The sequence below is a fragment of the Mya arenaria genome, chromosome 2 (assembly GCF_026914265.1).
Source record: "Mya arenaria isolate MELC-2E11 chromosome 2, ASM2691426v1".
Taxonomy (NCBI): domain Eukaryota; kingdom Metazoa; phylum Mollusca; class Bivalvia; order Myida; family Myidae; genus Mya; species Mya arenaria.
The window spans coordinates 14848944-14871626 of record NC_069123.1 but is presented as its reverse complement, the minus strand read 5'-3'; the positions used below and the strand labels follow the sequence as shown (position 1 = coordinate 14871626).

At 34.1% G+C, this 22683-nt stretch overlaps 2 protein-coding genes across 5 annotated transcripts in view; one reads left to right on the top strand and one right to left on the bottom strand.

Moving 5' to 3' along the window:
* Positions 1–60: 60 nt before the first annotated feature.
* Positions 61–21902, bottom strand: LOC128213379 (centrosomal protein of 131 kDa-like). Its single transcript, XM_052919028.1, has 21 exons — positions 21836–21902; positions 19664–19825; positions 18936–18969; positions 18271–18373; positions 17615–17738; positions 16403–17182; positions 15445–15553; positions 14759–14904; positions 14352–14532; positions 12999–13192; positions 12128–12304; positions 11540–11665; positions 11000–11106; positions 10409–10505; positions 9353–9570; positions 8660–8885; positions 7657–7880; positions 7011–7095; positions 4641–4727; positions 4091–4308; positions 61–3508 (listed from the first exon to the last, which is right to left on the bottom strand). The coding sequence occupies exons 2-21, from the start codon at positions 19814–19816 to the stop codon at positions 3376–3378; spliced, it is 3522 nt and encodes a 1173-aa protein (XP_052774988.1). The 5' UTR covers positions 19817–19825; positions 21836–21902; the 3' UTR covers positions 61–3375.
* A 228-nt stretch (positions 21903–22130) lies between these two features.
* LOC128203063 (CCR4-NOT transcription complex subunit 3-like) overlaps positions 22131–22683 on the top strand; it is a 43244-nt gene continuing 42691 nt past the window's right edge. For all 4 annotated transcript variants that reach the window (XM_052904331.1, XM_052904349.1, XM_052904340.1 and 1 more), the window contains exon 1: positions 22131–22293. In XM_052904331.1, the coding sequence (XP_052760291.1) occupies positions 22269–22293 (25 nt within the window). In that variant the 5' untranslated portion in view covers positions 22131–22268. The remainder of the gene's footprint in view (positions 22294–22683) is intronic.

Sequence of the window (22683 nt, the reverse complement as noted above, 5' to 3'; positions counted from 1 at the left end):
GTTCGGGTTACCCGACCCTACCTACGGAATAGGCGCCGACCCTACCGTTTTTATAGTCAGTTTGAAAAAAAAATGAAAAAAAAAAAAAAAAAAAAATTCGTTTTTTTTTAATTGATTTTCAATATGTAGTTTAAACCTTAAATGCTTATACAGAAGATAGCTTTAACACCATTCTCCAATGATGAAATGATATTCTAAGGATGTAACCCTAACCAAACAATTTTTTTTTAGGCCTAACTGGACCGATAATTTAGAACTTTGTTTAATACAACGTTGTTAAACATCGTTGTTGTTAAATTTCAAATCGGCTCTTGAAGTTAAATAGATACACTTCTGATTTGCAGTATTTCTAACAAAATTTGAGACAACTGATTCAGATGTACTTATTTGATTTAAATATATTTGCACATCATCAAATAGATCGTGTTTAAAAGTTGACAGCGATCTTGTTTATCACCTTGTTACCTTTAACAGAGTCCTGAACAAACAGCGCATTGTGTATTTAATAAATGTTCAACGGCAGTGATTATAATACCAAAATGAAATGATTTAATACCAAAATGAAACAAAAGGCTAAACTATTCCATATAACTTATAACACCTTTTTCTGACAATTGTAAGTATTGTGACCAAAGCTTAAATTATTTTTTTAAAGAAAATTTACAACATTTGCCTATAAACATGCTATCAAATAAATCCACATCTGAGACAGCAGAGCAGCACAAATAAAGATTGTTGGCGTACAAAATTAAACTCTACATACAAACTATAACAATAAATAAAACTGGACGGAATGAAAAATAGTTAACTATGACAGAAATATTTACAAAGCCAACTAAGAATAACACCGATAAATACATTTCTTATGTAACAAAATTATACAACTTCAATATAAAGTAAGTAATAAACAACATCACTGATTTGCTAAACTGAAGTAAAAAAAAAATGACCACCAAGTTTGCAACTCACATTTTAATGAACAATTAATAGCACTAACCTTAATGAAAAGTATCAAGACAAATCTTGAATAAATATGAAAATAAAATGTTCTATGTATATATGTGTAGTAGGTGACATAATAAATAGTGAAATATATAACACATCAACCTTAAACTGTTAATGAATGGATTTGATTTTCAATGACATACTCATTAAAAACAATCCTATAATCGTTATTTTGGGGTAAAGGCTAAAGTATACTATGTGGATCAAAACTCAACTGATAATCGTTAATAATCGAGTATCTATTTTCATAACCTTGGGCCGATTGTTCGGAACTTTGTTGTAGTTAACAACATTGTTAACGTCACTGTTGTTAACTTTAAAATCTTTACTGCACTGGAAGTTAAATGGACAAATTTGTGATCTGCAGTATTTCTAACAAAATTTGAAATAACGGTTTCAGCTGTACATGTCTTATGCAAATAAATAAGCATATCATAAAATATTCTACCTTTTAAAATTAACAACAATGACGTAACAACATTGTTAACATTGACAAATTTCTGAACAATCGGCTCATTTCAGGTAAAAAACAAAACAATATTACAGTGGACATTCATTACAGAATGTATTAAACATGTTTTCTAAAATTTATAAAAAGTGAGCCGTGGCAAGGTAAATAAATTTAAGTAATCTACTTTAATAAATTTCGTACTGAATAACAAAGAATGTGACACTCTATTTTTATCGTTAAAACCTATTTTATGATTAATAGTTCTAAATACTTCATACGTCGTTATATAGCAAGCATGTTTTGAACGTTATTTATTTATAACATTACGTCAAAAGTCATTTTGGTAATAATATATATCAAACATATTTTATGATTTTATTTAATGATGTCGACATCACTTATGATATAAATTCAGTTTGGCATCTGCATGATATACATTGTCCAACCATAAATACAATAAAACAAAATAAGTAAAGGAAATCATTCCTTCATTTTTCATTTGTTAATACAACTATCTGGAAGCACTTCGAATGCAGGTACCCCATAGCCAAGAAACAGGCTCTAGTTTTCTCTTACATAGTTTTCTAAAAAAACAAAGACCTCAAAGGATGCAATGAAGTTTCTCATTATGCAATTTTATTTTACACATAAAAATGTAATTTTAAAGAAAAGAAACTCACTGACATGAACTAGTAAAATCTTAACAATTGAAGACACATTTATTTGAAAGAGAGCCTTATTTTTATAATAATATCATTCTCTATCAGGTTAATAATGAGTATGTGCAAGTCTATTTTTAGACACATGTATGCAAAAGCCAAGTATATGAATACCCCCACCCCTCCCCCAATGAGTTTCTAGTTTGTCCGCTATCAATAATGTCATTGAAACAAGTTTATTTCTTATACTTCAAATTCAAATTTCTGAATGTTAAGGTGGCCATATAACCAGAAAACAACATCTGGAAGTAAATTAAGTCACCATTTAATTCTAATTCATTTTTTCATAATGTCAATCAAGCTAGATCTTAGATCTTATTTCTAGACAAGCCGTTTCTCTGACAGTTGTTGTGGGAGAAAATCATAGTGATTTCAAACCATGCAGCAATGTCTTAGTCACTTCTGTAATCCTTTTCACTCATGTATATAAGAAAGAAGTATTTCATTTATTAAGGGGCTGTTTTTTCTAATGATGTTGGAGACGATTTCTTTGCAGCAATTTTATATCCCTTATGGCAATGTATTTATTTTTTCATTTTGCATAAATGTTCTGTAAATATATGCAAAGAGAAAGTTAACTAAATATCCGATAGTTGTTTCCCCTCAGTGTTGCAAAAGGCCATTCAAATCCTCAGCTTGCTCAACCATATAGGTAGCAGTTTTTAAGTCACCACTGTTATAATTTTTCAGATTTATGGCAAATAAACTACACTTTGTTTTCCGTAAGTTTGCCAAGCAAGCCATATTTCATTTATCAGGGAGCACTTTCCTCTCTGTGTTGCAAAATGCCATTCAAATTGTCAGCATGTTTGTTTACTCTGCAGCATTTTTTAAAATAAGATATGACAGTCCCTCATCAGTGCATTTAACCATGTAGTAATTTCTCGATGATATGACAGTTCCTCATTTATTAAGGAGCTCTTCCTCTATGTGTTGCAAAAGGGCATTCAAATCTTCAGTGCATTTAACCATGCAGCAGTTTCTATATGATATGACAGTTCTCATTTATTAAGGCGCTGCATCCTCTGTGTGTGGCAAAAGGGCATTCAAGCCATCAGCACATTTAACCATGTAGTAATTTCTAGATGATATGACAGTTCCTTATTAATTAAGGAGCTCTTCCTCTATGTGTTGCAAAAGGGCATTCAAATTTTCAGTGCATTTAACCATGCAGCAATTTCTATATGATATGACAGTTCCTCATTTATTAAGGAGCTGCTTTCTCTGCTGTTGTAGGAGGCCCTCCAGATGGTCAGCTCGTTTCTGCGCAGCCTGGTACTGCTGTTTGAGCTGGGTTACAACCTCTTCCTTCTTCACAATGGCTTGCTTCACCCTGGAAGAGTCATTTAGTTTTGAATACCAGAAGTATAATATCAAACAGGTGAACCATGAGATAAGTGTGCAGTTTCTTTAATGTGTTCTGAATTTTTGTTTTAATTTAGGGCTATTTCATTTAAACATATATATAACACCCAGGGAAGGTACTTTTAAATAATTGCCTCCCCCAACCCTACCTGGGTTATATGTTTTACTGGAATAGCCCTTATTTTCATATGTATGAATCAAGTCTGAAAACAAGTTCATATACTTACCAGTAAAGTTTGAAACTAATCTAAAACCAGACAAGTTTATGCATATAGGAGTTAGATATACAATAAATTAGTTAATAATATGAAACATAGAGTAAATACATTTTACATTTTCGCCACAAAATTAAAAGTAAGGACATCCTTAAAAAAATCTTTGTTTCCAGTGACTTGTATGACTGACTGAAACAGCCCTGACACAAATTTTGTATTGACTCTGGTTTGTTTAGTAAGTTAAGTTCTGAACCTAGAAACCCACTGAAAATATTTGTTGGTTGGCAATTGCAAACCAAACCATTTTTAAGTATTGCCTAAGATTAGTTCCCTACCGTTTGTGAACCTCCTCCATCTCATCATCTTTCATTTTCTTGATATCCTCAATCTCATCCTTGGCCTTATCCAGCTCAATACGCTGACGAGCTTTCAGTTCTGACATCTCGTTCTTGATCCGCTTGTTTTCTTCCTCCGTAAACACAAGCCGGTCAGCAAACTCTTGCCGGATTATGTCAGAGACGCGGTCACGTTCTTTATGCATCTTATCTGTCAGCTGGAATAAAAAAACATGCAAGTTTGTACATATACCACTAATTACATACGAGGCTTACGGATTCTTGTGTGCTAGTACTATACACTGGCACATGTTAATGAACCAGTAGCTCTAACCCTGATTCTGTCAATACATTATGTCTGACTAACTACGGTAACAGTACAATACTAATCAATGGTAATCTCAATGGGCCTGAAGCACATGGATAGACCATTGGCAACATAAAATAAACATTAATACCCACCCCACCCCCAAACCCCAGACTTGTTATAGCTATTTCGGTATCCTCAGACAAGGTAACAAATGTAGATTTTGTGTAATTAAGCACTGACCTTTTGGAGTTCCTTGATTTCCTGGTCCTTCTGTTTCTGGTAGACCTTCAGACACTCATTTTCTCCATCCACCTCTGTCAGTCGGGCCTGGATACAAATACAACCACAAGCTCATAAAACAAATAGGGACAATATATCATAGTATTCATTTATTGAAAATTGAAACTAGAAGCGACGAAACCAGATTTTTGTTATGGGCAATCAGAAATTATAGCCAATTAATTTGTTGTATGACTTTATCCTTACTTTTATCAAAAAGACTTTATCCTTACTTTTATCAAAAAGAGACGCCCCCCTCAAAAGCAATCCCAAGCTAGCTCTTTACATAAGCTACCCACACACCAAGTTTAATCAATATCTATCAATGTTATCAAAAGTTATTTGACAAAAACATTTTTCTATTTCAAGTAACAGTGACATTGACCATAGCCCCTCCCCACTCAAAAGCAATCCCAAGCTAGCTCTTCACATAAGCAACTTACACACCAAGTTTCGTCATTATCTATCAATGCTAACTAAAGTTAGTGGGCAGAAACCATTTTTCTATTTTTAGTAACAGTGACCTTGACCTTACCCCCACCCCCCTAAAAAGCAATCCCAAGCTAGCTCTTCCCATAAGCTACCTACACACGAAGTTTCATCAATATCTATCAATGCCAACTAAAGTTATTGAACAGAAACCAATGTTTGACGCCCGCCCGCCCGCCCAACGACAACTTCATTCTAATAACTCGGTTTTCGTTGAAAACCTGGTTAAAAAGGTTTGAATCATAAATGTTTGCCCCCCACCCACCCACTCCCTATTTATTTATTTTTTTATTGTTTATATAATTCTGAAAAGTGGCATCACAAACTGTTGTATTTTAGAAGGCATTAAAACATTATTTTGTATGCAAAGGAAGTTTATATTTAGATAAATATTTATGACCAGCTTACAGAATCGGGGGTGGTTTCAATAAAGATCTAAGTAAATTTTAGTCATAATAATATCTAAGTGGCATACAGTCAAACCTGGTTGAACGGTCACCTGCTTTAAATGGCCACCTGCCTAAACGGGCCACTCCAAATTCCCCCCGTACGTTTTTACTATATAATGTACGTGCATTAAGCGGCCGCGGCCACTAATTTTTGTCCCCATGAAGCCATAAAAACACTAATTAGCGGCCACTTATCCCTTGTCACTGACACTTCCGCTTATAAATTTTTGGAATACACAGCTTTAATTGCGTATAGAAGTTTACGGAAAAGAACGACGGCCTCGGGTATCTCAGTCATCCAATGAAAATGAACATTGCATCACACGATTTCCATGCGTGTTTACTCATCGAGAAATCATGTTTATTACATGTCGGCGAATGTTTTGATCATAATTGACACAATTATTAAGATAATTAAATAATTACGAAGTTAATTATTAAATACCGACAAAAACACCGGTTATTATGAGTTCACAGTTTGCATTGTCATTCGAAGGCGTGAAACGAGTTACGATTTTTATTCACTTCAATATTATTTTTCAAAGTGCACGGATTTATATTTCTACGAACGGATATTTACAATGCATTCTTCTTAAGAAAAAAATTATTTTGATTATGGCTGAAAATAAGACTAATCGAAAGTGTTTGACTCTAAAAGAACGTGTCGAGTGTATAAAGTTATGAGAAAACGGCCGTAGTGCAAGAAGTGTTGTGAAGGAATATAACTGTGGAAGTACTCATATCAATTTCTTACCTAAGCGTGAGCGTGAAATTGTGGAGGAATATGAAAGCAATGGAAATCCAAACGCAAAAGACAGAGGAAAATTACAGGAAATGAGGAACTGAATGAACTCGTGTATGCATGGTTTATGGACGCTTGTGCTTGTCTTGTTACTGTTTCGGGGCCATTAATTCTGACCAAATTTATCTAATGTATTTTATTTAAAAGTTATTTTATCTATACAAATGTATTTGTATTCAACCTTCTTCAATAATATTCATACAGATGTTACTGATTGTGGTGTGAAGTGGTGGTTAAGATACATACTCCATCTCTGAATAAAGTTAAAGTGGCGGAAATGTCAAACCTGGATTATGTGGCCACCTCTCTTAAGCAGCCACTTTGATCATTTCCCAAGGGTGGCCACTTAATACAGGTTTAACTGTAGTTTCATTATAAAATAAAAAAAAAATGATGCATTGCCATTTGCGATGTTTAAACAGATTTATAATAATTGAAGTTACGACTTAAATATTTTATTGAAATGGCCCCCCGATGCTTAACGGCCCAGGGTAATTATAATTGGTAACAACTTAAAATAACTGGATGGCAATACATGCCTTTAGTCATACAAACTTAACACTTTATTATAATATAACTAGAATTACTTACCTTCATTTCATTGTATCTTTCAAGAGCCTGTTTCTCAGATCTTTCCACCTCCCTCATTTCTGACTCGTACTTTTCTCGTATCCTCCTAATTTGAACAACAACACAAACCAGTAAGACTAAAGAAAATGATGGTCTTTAAAGCTATAAATGTGAAATCCAAACCAGTGTCCAATACTGATGCTGCCCTACATTCAACTACCAAATATTTCATGGAAAAATGCTGAGAATCTGTTTTAATCAATTAGAAATAAATATTGTTTTAGAATAGTATGCTGAAGAATAAACTTATCAGACAAATTCAATTTTAAGCAAACATCTTATATATCTTATAAGTCTGACCTCATGATTAGATGATAATTTTGATATATACTAAGTTATTGTCAGCCAAAATTTATTATCTTTTTTTCATGTCAGAAGGACATAACTCAAGAAGTTGAGGAAATTTACCACACAATTGAAAATGACTGAGACATTATACCCACTCACACCAAATTTCTTATGACTGGATAATATATACATGAGTTATTACTGTTTGCATAAAGGCTAACTAAAGTTGCCGTTGACCAAAGTAATAGTGTAAAACCTGTATGATGCCTTTACAGGCAACACAACAATTATAAACAATTTGAAAATCATAATCACTTACTTTATTCTATTCTCTGCAACCCTTTCGCAGTCTTCCCGCGCAGCTGTCGCATCTTCCTCCAGTTGCCGAATAACGAGTTCAATCTCCTTGTTCCGATCTTTCTTCACGCCCTCCTTGAGCTCGCGTTCCCGCTGCATCAGGAATGTCTCCTGTTTCTTGCGATAATTCTCCTCCCATGTCGCCTTTTCAATCTCCATACGCTCTTTCAGTTCTTTTGTCTCGGCCTGAAAAGTGATTAAGCATGTTTGAGATCAAGTTAACTTGAAAAATTCAATAATGAAAAGTGATTCAGTTTTTCATTTCATGTTCTTGAGTAAAGTTAAATGATTAATTGATACTTTGGTATCATATGAACTTTTACAAAAATAGTCTTGAGAGTTATCCAATGTCTTGAAATCAAACTCATCCACTTTGAGATGAAAAAAATGAATGAAATGTAAAAACAACAACTAAAACATTGGTTTTAAAGAAACACAACCCTAATAAAAGAGCTAACAAGAAAAAAATATATTGAAAAAAACAACAAAATATTTTCATAGCAATGGCATTATTCGTTTTGTTGGATTGAAAAATCATTAACCTTGGCAATTACTCAAAATCTGTTCATAGCAATGGCATTATTTGTTTTGTTGGATTGAAAAATCATTAACCTTGGCAATTACTCAAAATCTGTTCAAGAAATTAAATAAAATTTGGTGTAATTGTTGCCTTAGACATATACACATGTACAGCAAGACCCATAACTCTGGCTTTAATAACTCTTGAGTTATGCCCCTTTGTTGACTAAAAAACAATAGACAAACCTTCATGTTTTACTCCCCAGAGATCTATTTTTACGTTTAAACCCAAAAGTTAACATCTTATCCCTTCTACAAGTTTATAGCAAAGCTATTTATTTCTTTAACCCTGCTACAAGTTGAAGTGAAAGCGAAAAGGTTGTGTGTGGCATGAAATAAAGAAGCAGATAGAAGCTTTTCTCTTTCACTTCACGAGGGTCACTTACAGCATGTCTTTTCTCCTGCTCCTCCCTAGCCTTGTCAAATTCAATCCTCATCGCATCCATGGCGTAAGAATGTTTGTCTTGTAACTGTTGCTGAAGTCTATCGATGTCGGCTCGCTGACGAGACGCGTCCTTAGCAACGCGATCTTTCTCTTCCTGTACCTCTGTCATCAACCGACGTCTCTGTTGTTGGTACGCTTCCTCTTCTTGTTGGACTTGTTTTTCGTACCTGGAATGAAACAATATTGTAATGTTCTCCCATTCAATAAACCTACAATAAATTATCCTTTGCCTCACGATCTTCCTATTTTTGTACCACTGTAATCAACCAATGTCTCTTTTGCTCTGTCGCTTACCTACTTGCTTCATTTGCCAGAAATCAATCAATTCATGTTTGCATACTATTTTAATATAGTATTAACATGAGATGCAACCTTTATCACTTGATCACAGTATGTCTTAATTTCAAGCCTTGATTCAACCAATATTCAATAGCGTTACTTACACTTTTAGGCAATATGAAGTACTTTATGTCATGATTTCAAAGAAAAAACTCTTTTTTGAACTATCAATGATGACTTATTATCAATGTTACATCCATCTTATTGATAGCAGACGCTTAACTACAATGTTAAGGGTACAGGGTGATAGACCCTATACAATGTGAGCGAGTCCCTTTAAGACCAATTTATATACCTCTGCTTTGCCAGTTCTCTTTCCCGAGCACATGCAGACTCCTTCTCAGAAGCAAGCTGATCCCGTAGCTCCTCAGTCATCCGGACATATTTCTGGGCCGCTCGCTCGTCTGACTCTAACAACTCTGCCTCATGGATTTGTTTGATCTTTTTCAACTCGCTCTTGTGTTTGGCTATTAGTCGCTGTATCTCCGGCTCAAGACCTTTCACTGTCATTTCCTGAAAGTTGAGAAAAGAATCTTGCCTACAATAAATTCCATCTTTTTAAAAGTATTATTACAAAAAACATTGGTTACAAAAAATCTTGGGTTTGCAGTATATAACACATAGTAATTTCAATAGTTTAAAGCTGCACTCTCACAGATATACCATTTTTACAACTTTTTAAAAAAAAAATCTTGGAAACAGAAAAGATTTGTGTAAATATCTGCAAACCATTGATATAAGACTGCTGACAAAACATCAGATCGTAGATTTTCATATTTCTGTTTGAAAATTAATGTTTTATGGCGTACTAACGGTTTAAGAAAAATACATAAAACATCAATTTTTGAATTAAGTATTAAAATCTGCGATCTAATTTTTTGTCATCGGTGTTTTATAACTGGTTTCCATGGATTTTCGCAAAAATTGGCTCGTTCCAAGACAAAAAATAAAAAAGCTGTCTGTGAGAGTGCAGCTTTAAGGAAGCAATTTCTTGACATGCTTTCACATGTGCTTGATAACATTTTAAAGAACTCAAAATTTGGTATTCATCTTTGTTTAATTTAACAGGAAAAATATACCAGTGGACACAAATACAACAAAAAATCAAATACATCAGTACTTTTTTTATGACCTCTCCATTAGTTTTCATAGTTTACTGAAAATTATTGAAGTGTCGGTAATAAAAAAGTATTTATATTTCATTATTTTTTGCAATAAAGTTGATCAAATTATAATCTTTCACAGCTGATTATCCTCAATTCCCACCGCTAAAAACTGTGGCAATGCTTTATTTGTTATACTTATTTCAGCCCAAAGTGTCTTGCCAGTCACATTCAAAATTCTTTTCTACCTTGATTTTCTTGGTTTTCTCCTCGATCCATCTCTCTCTGCGTAGTTTCTCCGCCGCCTCATGCATGTCCTTCAACTTCTGCATGTCAATGTTATGTCTGGAAAGTAAGAAAGTGTTCAGCAAGAAGAAAATACTTTAAACCAGAGATACAATGTGTGAGAGTAGCCGGTAAATGTCCACCTCTCATCTCAACACACATGTAATTTCCTCTCTTTATTTCTGTCTTGATAAAAGTAATATAGGGATTATTCACCAATTCCTTGAATCTGCGATTTTGACACAATGTCAAGACAAATCTATATTGATAATTGCTGTACAAGATAAAATTAAAAAAAAAATCTGCTTTAAGTTGGTTTAACAGAGTGTTAGAAATGATGTTTCATAACATTTGAAACTTTGCTTTTTTTCAGTCAGGTTGTCTAAATTAGACTTGAGATGTGGTGAAAAATGTAAATACAGTCCAAACCCGTTAGCTCGAGAACATTTATCCTGTTATCCTGGCAGGTGATCATTTCTTATATGGTATATAAACCAAAATAGTAACATACTAGAAATTTCAAGGGTAAATGATAGCTAGTTTTCAATCCATACTTGTCAGTGATGGCCTTGATGCGGTCCTGGTATTTCTTGTCCACCTGTTTCAACTCCTTCACCAGAGTCTCACACCTTTCACTCAGGGTCTTCTTGTCATCTATCAGCTGAAATATGACAACAATGTCCATGTAAATGTTAACGTAAAACCTCTCGGAGATATTTCTATATATACTTTACTGTGGTTTATAGAGATTTATCAGTGAAATAAAATGTATATTTCACTGTTTGATATAGTCATTTTCGAAATGACGTTATGTTTGCATACGATTTCGCATGCTTTTCTGAAAAACTACAGAAAAATAGTCATTTCTTATCGCTTTAAGGCATATAATTAAAAGAAAAATTGTTGGTCTAAGTGTAAAATCGCAATATATTTCACCACCTGAGCACCAAAAGTAAGTATGCCTTTTGGTGCTCACTCAGTGAAATATATAACAATCTTACACTGAAACAAACAATAATCTTTTATCATCGTTAATAAAGGGATAGAGAGGAGACGGAACAATTTGATACTGCATCATATCTTATAGCCCCTACCTGGTCGATGAAAGACAGGTGTCGTTTGATAGTTTCCTCATATTCTTCTTTCTGGAGGTCCAAGCGATGCTTCATCTCCTTGTCTGTCTCCCGGGCGTGCCGAACTGTCAGCTCGCGCTGCTGATTCTGAAAGAGAAAACAATAAATAATGCTGGTTATTAATTAAATAAACAGTCTTCTTATGCAAACTATTCATAAAATAAACAGCCTTATCATGCATTTTTTTTATTTAATAAACAGCCTTATCATGCTTTTTTTTATTAAATAAACAGCCTTACCATGCGATTTTTTTTTATTAAATAAACAGCCTTATCATGCGTTTTTTTTATTAAATAAACAGCCTTATCATGCGTTTTTTTATTAAATAAACAGCCTTATTTCTGACTGTCAAATAGTGCTTCAACTACAACTCATCTTCAATCTTCATATTTTGACAGTGTTTGGAATTCGCAATTTTCCCCACATGACTCACATGCTACAACACACAATTTCAGCACAAAATTTTAATAGATAAAGATACTGAATTAAAAGTGTGTTTAGAAAAAGGGTCCAGTCAACATAAGATAAATTTATAAAAATATTACGAACCAGCGCTTTCTGGAGCATAGAGACACTGCGTTTTTTCTCATCTAGCTCTAGGCGTTGGCTGAGGACTGTGTTTGTGACCTCAGAGGCTGCAGCGTTTACCTGTTCTAGCTCAGCAAACTCATCTTGAGTTGGACCAACAGTAGGCCGATCAAGGTCGGATGTCAGCTTGGATATCTCCTGAGTGGTTAAACAGTTATTTGATTTTATTTTTTTTTTCAGATTTTTTCCTAACATACTGTGCTAAACACATTAATTAATTGGTGGTTTTGAAAGCAAAATATTATCCATCGGCATGCCATTTATTTAATGATATTTCAAAAGAGAACAAAAATAGATTAAAATTTATGCAAATCAGTGATATTTATTATAGCAAGTGAAAATATATTGACAGATCTATACTAGTTTTTCCAAAATACAGAATCTTACCATATTGAGTGATTTCTATACATTAATTCCCTTATCAGAATGGCAATCTTGCTAAAAGGACCATTATTTGAATAACCTTTTCTAGAAGGGCCACTGTTCTTACTACAGAAAGAAATTTATATGAAACTATCATTAAAGCTGCACTCTCACAAATATGCCATTTTTAAAACTTTTTTTATTTTTTGTCATGGAAAGAGCAAATTTTTGCGTAATCAATGATAAAAGATTGCTGACAAAAGATCATGAAGCAGATTTTTATATTTCAGTTTGATGTTCATACAACATCATTTTTTGAACTTAATTATAAAAATCTGCAATCAAATTTTTTGTCAGCAGTCTTACTGGTTTTAATGGATTTTCGCAAAAATTGGCTTGTTCCAAGCTAAAAATAAAAAAGTTGTCAAAACAATCAATCTGTGAGAGAGTAACTTCAAAATGTACTTACTTGATCAACTGTACTCAGTCTCTCTGAGACCTGCACTTCATCTAGAAATGCCATAATGCTCTTCATCTTGTCATCCGACAGTAGGCTAGCCTTGGTAGGTAGATCAGCCTTCTGGCTATTGAACTTGTGGAGGTTTTCTGCATTCAGACTAGGGTTGTCTCCATCACTCTCCAAGGCTTTTTCGATGTCTTCCACTGAAACAAAGGTAGCCATCAGAATGAACTGGTTACTCTAGAATCATTAAATTTTCCAAGCCATCAAATTCTCTAGAATTGAGAACTCAAATAATTGTATTTATATATGACAACAATGGACATTTCAATACCTTTTGATAGTTACTTAAAATCTGACAGAGTAAAAAAAGTAGTGTTTGTGTTTGACTGTATAGTTTGCCCGAATGCCGATATCATCTAAAAATGCTTCTATATCATTACTGTGATATTAAAGCTAACCAATAAAACACGAATTTTATACAAAATGTACATACAAGTTCATGCTTAGGATTGTTTTTTGTTTTGTTTTTCTTTAAACCTAGCCATTTATTCATAATTTTTTATTGGTTGCATTCATTTAACATTTTCATATTTTCATTTCACATAAACCTTACATGGGCGACAACTCTTCTTCTACTTGATAAATACCACATTTGTTGAAATAGATACACAGGGCACATATCAAATTTGACTGCAAGCATACTAATTATGAACCAGTTTTTATAGTTTATGCTATTTGCTTTTGTGTAAACGACTGTAGCACAATAGTGTAGTGGATTATATAAAAGAGGTAAGCAAGCAGGCTAGAAACAAATTGGCAGCCAAAACCATTTTTGTATAAACATGTTAAGCTGTTTCAAGTGAGTTATTTATTACAGGGCTTCCATTAAAGGAAGTTTGGAAGCATATTACTCCCTAGAAATGTAGAGTTAAAACTTCCAAAATTGATTCATTGGAAGTACAAAAACTTCCATAATGTGGTAGAAAACTTCCTAAGTAGAAAGCTTGTAAGTTCAAAATATATATCAAAACCTTGTGTCAATATTATTTTTATGGTCACAATTTCAATCAGTCTTTACGTAAAATGAATTATAATAATATAAGTCTTTGAATTTGGCATGTTAAAGTTAGTTGCAAAATACTTGATTTTTAACATTTTAGTTGAAAAATAGTGGAAAAAGATATTGTATTCAGGAGACTTAAACTTCCACATTTCAGTGAAAAAAATCCATGATTGTTGGACAGGAAGTTCATACTTCCAGATTCAAATTCTTAATGGAAGCCCTGTGTTAATGCATCATTCAAGCCCCAGAAACAGACTCAAGGACATAAATGTTTAAAGAACAAATATGGTACTAACACCATGCATTTTTCCTCTCCGGTCTGGCCGTAGCAAGCTGTTCTTCTTCCTCCAATTTCTTCAGCGTCTCAAACAAATCGTCAAGTGTCGTCTTGGTTACAGAATCACTCGGCGCTACATGGCTCCCTGCTTCATTCTCATCCACCCTTTCTGAGCCATTGGCTGTGTTTTCAATGTGGTTCTGAAAAGTTATATATATAAGATAAAATAAGCAGAAACAGATAAAAAACTCTTTTTCCTAAATTTCATTTTTATTGTAATACATATAAATACAATCATATATCTGTTTCCTCTTTATCATTTTGTTTAAAAGAATAGATATAAAACACAAATTCAGTAAATGAAGTGGTTTTTCAGGTACATTGGCCATGCTTACTATCTAAATTATCTTCCCCAAATGGACAAACCTGGTAATATTCATCCATACTGTCATCATTATTCCTCTCCACGTTCCGGTTATCTCGCTCGGGTGAGCTGCCATCGTGAGTGTTGATGTTGGCATCATTGTCACCTTTCGACTTCTTGGAGACTGGCTTGGTGCCTTTCTTCTTTCCTAAAGATATATGCATTCACTTATAAGGGGCTTCTCTTGACCCTGCGCAAAAGTTTCAACACTTAAAATTTCATAAGTCATGAATATTGACACTTCCAAAACTCATGGCCATTAGTCTCAAAATTAAAAAAAAAAATATATAAATCAGGGGTTACTTTTAAACATGACAGAAAATTTTGACACTTGAAATTCTAGAAGTCATGAACATTGACTCTTGCAAGAGTCATGGCCAAAAGTCAAAATTACATTAAAAAAACTAATAAAAATTGTAAATGATGACTATTAAAATGAAATTTTAACGCTAACATACTACTGTTCACATATAAACTTAGCCAAAAGTGATTATCAATCAGTTAAACAAAGCATGATCGCAAAGCAATTTTGCACCAAATACACAGTCAATCTACATCGCCAGCCTTTCAATATAATTTCATCGCCAGCCTTTCAATATAATTTTTATCTGTTTTCTGTAGCCAAACAATAAGGTGAACATATAGTAAAGAACCAATAAAAATTTAGTGAAATGTAGGTATTACCCACCTAGCCCAGTTTTCTTTGTAATCTTGCCACTGGCTGTAAGGAAAGCCAGCTCTTCCTCAGCTTTTTTCTTCACATCCTCTCTCTTCTCTTCTCTTTTACGGTGAAGCTCCTAAAATATTGGATATTATTAAAAAGTGTGAGTTACCTGCTTGTTAAGTTCTCTTCCATTCACCCAAGAGGTTGTGGCTTCCACTGAGTCAAACCAGGGGTACAGTCCCTTGGCGTCTCAAAAAAACACACCAACAATGGGGGCCATTTTGAAGATATGGAGAGATTTTCATTGGAGCAATACTATGGAATATATCTTTTGATAATTCACGAAACACCATCCTGATTTTTGCTCTGAAAGTCAGACTCAAAAGTGATGAAAATCAGACTCAAAACTGATGAAAATCAGACTCAAAAAGTGATTCATATCAGCTTTTACAAATGTAGTTATCTCAAAATCAAGCTAAAATCAGTATTATATAAACTAAATATTGACAGTTTTTTTTTTTACAGCATATGAACATTCCCTGACCTTCAAATACAGTCTAGCCCCGTTGGCTTGAACTCCTTATTGACTCGAACTAGATGTAAAGGACCAATTTCTTTATACTGAAAGTAGGCATTTCCGCTTGGCTTGAATTTTCCGAGGCTGGAGGTGTTTTTGCCGGTCCGTAGGAGTTCGAGCCAACGGGGTTTAACTGTACTTGTTTCTCATGTCAACACTTTCATAATGATTTCCTTGACCCAGTAAACCCGAGTCCTTTACCCCATTTTCCAATTTAGGTCAAAGTATCCCATAATTAAATTACATCTCTGATATCCCTAAAATAACATTCATAAAAGGTATACTGTTATAATGGGACCCTGGAACCCCATATAATTACCAGAGACCCCATTTTGTCAACCATAAAAGCAACAGGACCTATAGCTTAAAATTCCAATATAAAACCTTGAATACCGGTATACATACCTTAATGGCTTCCTGTCTTGCCATTTTAGCACGCTCCTCTTTATTCCTTTTCCTATCTTCCCTGCCTCTTTCTTCCATCTCCTTTGCAAAGAAATCATTCTGAGATTCACGTAAGCGCTGTTCCTCGAATGTTTGCTTTTTTGACTGGAGCAGCCTTTGTAATGCTGCTTCACCAGCCTTTGTTGAGACCTCAGTCTCTTTATTTTGTACACTATGCCTTCTAAACCATCTCTGAATCTGTGTTGCGGCCATGTTCACCTTTTTAATGTGATCTTCGACCATTGAATTCGCACTGTTAATATAAGCACCAGGTGTGTAAGCGCTACTTTGCGACTTACGAGTCTGATTCACAGGAGTTTTGTGTTTAATATTTTGATAAGAGTTTTCTAGATCTGATAAACCAACTTTGACACCTTTAGACATTCCCTGTAAAGTCATATTGTTAGCTATTGCACCTTGACTAGAGGTTCTAGGTATGTTATTATTCGCAACTCTCGGAGATAACCCTTTGTCTGTGTTATCTCCCTTTTTGAAACTCTCTTGATCAGAGGAGGACTTTCGACCTCTATTTGAAAAAGACTGAGATAATCGGTCCTTAAAACTGAAACCTTCCTCATCGGAACTACTTCTTGCACTTTTTTGTTGGAATATGGAGTGTGTATTGGATTCATTTGTCAGCCATTCATCCTGATCATGAAACACATCCAAATTAGCAGCTGCTTCAACTTCTTTGGCTGGTTTTGAATTCATGGTTTTGGGGGTAAACTTGCTCTTCAAAGCCTGAAAAATATAAACATATCACACCTGTATTATCAAAGCTGCAGAAAATTGATTCAGGATGACCGTTTCCACAAAAAAAAATATCTTGACAAGATGCACTTCATAATTTCACTTCTAAATTAAACTCAGATATTTTCATTGGCATAACACTGCATGTTTATACTCACTCGTGGCAATAACACCAAGTCTATAACATTACTTAAACTAATATTCTTCGAAAATCTGTCAGGCAAACAATAACTGCTATAACTGCTATAGATCGTTTTCAATTTTTTAGGTCCTTCTTTCACAATGTCTTAATTTTTGATAAGTTATGCAAGATTGAAAATGCCATTACTTAATTTATAGAAAACAAAGGTTAACTGAAGTTTCATTAGGTCGATGCGCAAAAAAATAATCCATTGCCACATTTAAACTGTCTACAGTAAGTACCTTGCTTCCAGCTGGGCTACTCCAAAGAACCTTGTTTGCAGTGCTAGACGGCTTCTTACTTCCTGCACTGGTTCCCTTGATTTTAGGTTGCGTACTACTTTCAAATAGGGCCAGAAAGTCATCTCTGAAATATAAATGAACAAGTTTAAAAAAGACAGTTTACAAACTCATTATTGGTATTCATTTAGACTTTTCAAAAATAGCTTATTTATGTCTTTTTAATACACCATTATTTTTAAGAGTACATGTGTATGATTTCAAAGTATTCGTGCAATTGAAAATAATACTATTTGAATGCAATGCATTGTCTGCAAACAAAAACTTCTTTAAAATAGAAATAATGAAAATAATGGAAACATGAATAAACCAATATCTCAACATGAAAAAATACTAAAAAACATGCTCCATTTTTCTGCTCCTTACCATGTTAAATTCCATAAAATAATGAGCCATCACATGCCTTACACTTGACATCCCATGGGTCACATGTTCTGACATATTTAAGCCGATAAAATTTAAAAGTTATCCAGAATACCAATTTGGTTTCAAATTCTTAATCAATTTGCAATATATATTCCCAAATTCACATGCATGGGCAAGAATTTGTTTAAAAAAAAAAAAAATTAAAATATCAGACGACAAATTTAAATCCCAACCTGGGGCCTTTGCTTGACCTTGCTGCGGTGCCTTTTTTGCTCGTGCTGACAGAAGAGAAGTCAGAAAACTCACTGCGGTGTGTTGATGCAGCACTCGTATTGCCTGAAATGTACAATAGTTATGTTAATAAACCAAGAATGTGCTATTTTAAGATCAGGCTGTTTGTACCCCAAGGCACAGGTGCTCGTCACATTGCCTGGATACAGTCATATATCTTTTTTATAATTTTTTATTTTTAATATTTTTTTTTATTTTTTTATTTTTATTATTTATTTTTTTGGTCACAATAGTGAATACATGTCATTTTAAAATATATTCCACAATTTTTCATGAAAAAAGTTAGTATATATATATAAATAAATATTTATATATATACATGTATATATTAACTTTTTTCGTTAAAAAAAAATAATAAAAAATTATATATATTACTGTATCCAGGCAATGTGACAAGCCCCTGTGCCCCAAGGAGCATGCAGATTTCCCTGAATGATAACTACTGAATGTCTGTGAGAGATAGGCTCATACATGTAGGCTCATGGTCCTTCAAGTGTTTGAATATTTTTATTTTGGTAAAATGACAGAGATACATACATGTATCATTTAAGTTCAAGACTTAAGAATATATCTGATATTATAAATATATCTGATATTTCTCACTTACCTGTGGTTTTCTTCCTTGCTGATGCAGGTTTGGACTGAAAGTCAGAAAAATTAATAAGCAATAAAGTTCAACCTGATAGTCTATGGTAAAGAAAAGTAACCAGCTACATGAATCCCATACTACCAGTATTATAACCAGACCAAAAATTAATACCTTATTAGGCCTTAAAAAAATATGTCTGTTTCGGGTAACCCGACCCTACCTATAAAAATGCCCTAACTACTTTTTTCCGTTTCTGCGCAAAAAAATATTCGTTAGCGAATAGAGAGTTACGAAGGGCGGATAAATGCAGATTTTAATCAGAATTATTGTTTATATGATAAAACAAAGTCAGGAAATGACAGTAATGTAGGAAAGACTGCCATGTGCAAGAAAACACTCTGAACTTACGACAGATTTTGAAAAAAAAAAAAAATCCCTACCTACCCTACCTAGAAATTTTGGGAAAGTTACCCTAAACAAACAAATTTTTTTTTTTGGCCTTATATATTCATAATATTCTCGTCTGTAAATGAACAAATGGAAAGTACTAAAATTAATTACCGTTTAGAAGGTTTTTATATTACAATAACACTTATTGTTTTATGAAAAATCTCAATAACAAATTTTATGTTCTGGATATCAGGATTTCTTAACATTACTGGTTTTCACTGGAGACAGATAACAGTTAAACTTGACATTATAAATCGATAAACAAAAAATAATCATCTGTAAACAAAGATATGAACCTCTCTTCCAGTGGACATGTCAGTAACGGAGCTTGGTCGCTTGTTTTTCGCTGATCCTGGCCTACTCCTGTGAGTGGAGGCTGCTGATTGGATACCTGACCCGGTCAAGCTTAGATTGAAATCGTCCATTGTTGTTCTATCTCGAGAAGCCATTTTAGTTTTCTGAAAGTATCGAATGTACAAGATTTTATATTTCGTTCCTTATGAAAAGGTTATAGGGCCCCTGCAGTAATGATCCTAGATGGGTTGTGAACCACTTTGTTTCGAAAACTTGTACACGTTGCTATTCACAACATTATGTTAAGTTGCAGTTGAGTTTATTAGTTTTTTTGTGAAATTAAATTTGTACTTTTCATCCGACTGATAAATGCAAAAACCACTTCACACATGCTAGTATACATGTACATGTCGTTCTAAACTTGTACAATATACATAAATCTTGATGATGTATTGCCTTTTTATTTTATGATGAGAGCTGCCAGTATAATTTTAACATTCTAGGATCAGATTCAAATAATACTCCAGTACTGGTAAGGGAAGTTATACTAAGCAGGATAACAATATCTTTCTAAAAGTGTTTTGTGTGACTTCAGGGCACAAATTGTCGACACCCATTAATAATTTGGTGCAACCAGTTAAAACAGGCAATGAAATTTTTTAAAACAAGGTGAAGAGCGATTTACCCATGAACACAAGTTTGAGGCCGAAAGTTGGACTCAAAGCATCATTTAAAGCTGCACTCTCACAGCTTAACATTTTCACAACTCTTTAAATTGTTGTATTGAAACGAGCCAATTTTTGCGAAAATGCATAGAAACCAGTTATATAAGACTGTTGGCTATAAATTAGATCGCAGATTTTTAGATTTCAGTTCAAAATATTATGTTTTATGCATTTTTCTTGAAACCGTTAGCCATAAAACATTAATTTTCGAACGGAAATATGAGAATCTGCATATTAATCTTTTGTCAGCAATCTTTTATCATTGGTTTGCAGATATTTACGCAAAAATTTGCTCTTTCCAAGACAAAAAATAAAAAAGTTGTAAAAACAGTTTACCTGTGAGAGTGCAGCTTTAATAGATTAAACTTGTTTTGAACCTTTTCTTATCCTTTTAACAGTTTAAAAAGTATACCGTCTCAATAAACTCAGTGTAAGACTGCAACACCCTTGTGATAATGAAAGTGTTGCAGGTCCAAATAACTGTACATCAAGATATTTATTTACAATTTTGGATAAGGCAAACCTAAAGTAAACCTTGGAGGAAAAGTGCACCTGGTGTTGAGCAACCCACGACAGCCAGAACACTAGCATGCAGCTCGAACCAACTGAGCTAACCAGGCGGCACACACACACTACACTCCTCCCCCTATTCACCTTTTTCAGGCCGACGGAGGCACTCCTGCCCTTTACCCCTGCCACCATTAAAGTAAACCTGGGAGGAGAAGTGCACCCGGTGTGGGGCACGAACAAACAACAGCTAGAACACTTGCATGGCGCTCTAACAAACAGAGCTAACCAGACTGCTGATTCTAATGCACCAGTCAATTGTAACCACGACCCCCTGGTCTGGGGAACAGTGGGGAATTTAGTTTTCAGTCCAACCTAGCCCGATAAAAAAAATCCCCAGACTGCAGGAACGAACTGCTGGCAAAATCCACGCCAAATGCCAGCGCACCCCAGGGACCCTAAGTAATTCCCCGCTATTTTTGGCGCCAAGACAAAAAAACACAGCATTCACCTGGCATTGCAGGGCCACCTGGAAGGTAAAAACATTCCCATTTCTCCGGCTATCGCCCGAGACCTGGGGAGGTCGTGGTTACAATGGACTGGTGCATAACCACACTATCTAAATGGAAGTGTGTGGAAATAGATTCCGACTACTTAAGACTACTGGGGGGGATACACGTGACAGTTTCACAGCTGCCCTCAAGAAAGAAGAACAAGGCCACCTGTGTGCTTATTGCCAAAGCTGGCTCTAAGCTGTCAACAATATACATTTCAGAGTATTTCAGTGCCAGTGAGAGTGTCAAAACAAGATTATTTATTATACATTCACTTAATGTCATTTCAAAACGGAGATCGGACACGCTACTGTAACCGATTTGTTAAACTTTCATACCAAACATATTTCAAGCCCTTATTCATTTGATAATTTGAAAAACAGCATACCAAGACCAAACATCATTTCAGATTGACAACTCTGAACCATAACATGCGTAAACAATCTCAAAATGTCAACTTCCGGCGATTTTCTGAATAAAGATTAAAGCGTAAGAATATAAATGTGCGAAAGATTTCTTTACCCGATAACAACCAATTGTATCCTCAATTTTAATGGAAATTTGCCTGAAATTAAACAAGATAAAATATTATTTTCCACTTCACAACAATATAAAGTCAAATATGCAGTTTTATTTGGAAATATTTTCTATGCGCATTCAAAATTTTGAAGAAGTAACTCGGTCAAAAGAAGCCATTTTGATTTTCCAAACCAGAAAAAAGACAACAGAAATCCCTTAATTTCCCTTATCTTTTGTGTTAAGTGAGCTAATTTCGGCTCTCCTAGCATGCCTTTGACACTTTTCTGCAAGTATTCTTAGCTATGTCAGACAAGCGAAAGCTGCAAGGTACGATATGGTGGTTTAAACGTAAAATGCTTTCTTCGCTGTTTCAACTTTTGTCCTCCAAAATCCAATAATATTGCATGATCAGTATTTTGGGTGTATGTGTTTAATCTTTCAGAGTTTTAAACTTGTAGAAAAAATATATAATTGAAATTTTAAACTTTTTGCTAGTGTCAAATTCATTTTTGTCCAACTGATTGCTTTCTGTTAATTTACAAAGCAGCACTCAACAGTAGAGCATGCCAAGTTATTGTTTTCATGTTATTAATTTAAAATGTAAATAAAGAGAAGAGCCATAGGGTCCATCTTTCAAAGCCAAATGGTCTACTGATTTGAGCATTGTCACGAACAAATCATCACTCGGAAAGCTCGGTGATCGTTGCTTTTTAACAT

Coding starts and splice junctions, on each gene's coding strand:
- LOC128213379 (XM_052919028.1), bottom strand. CDS start 19,816: ATGGCTTCTCGAGATAGAACAACAATGGACGATTTCAATCTAAGCTTG. Junction 8,886..9,352: donor AGAGAACTGGCAAAGCAGAG/GTATATAAATTG, acceptor GTTTCATTCCAG/GTACGAAAAACAAGTCCAAC. Junction 4,728..7,010: donor AAAGATACAATGAAATGAAG/GTAAGTAATTCT, acceptor ATTTGTATCCAG/GCCCGACTGACAGAGGTGGA.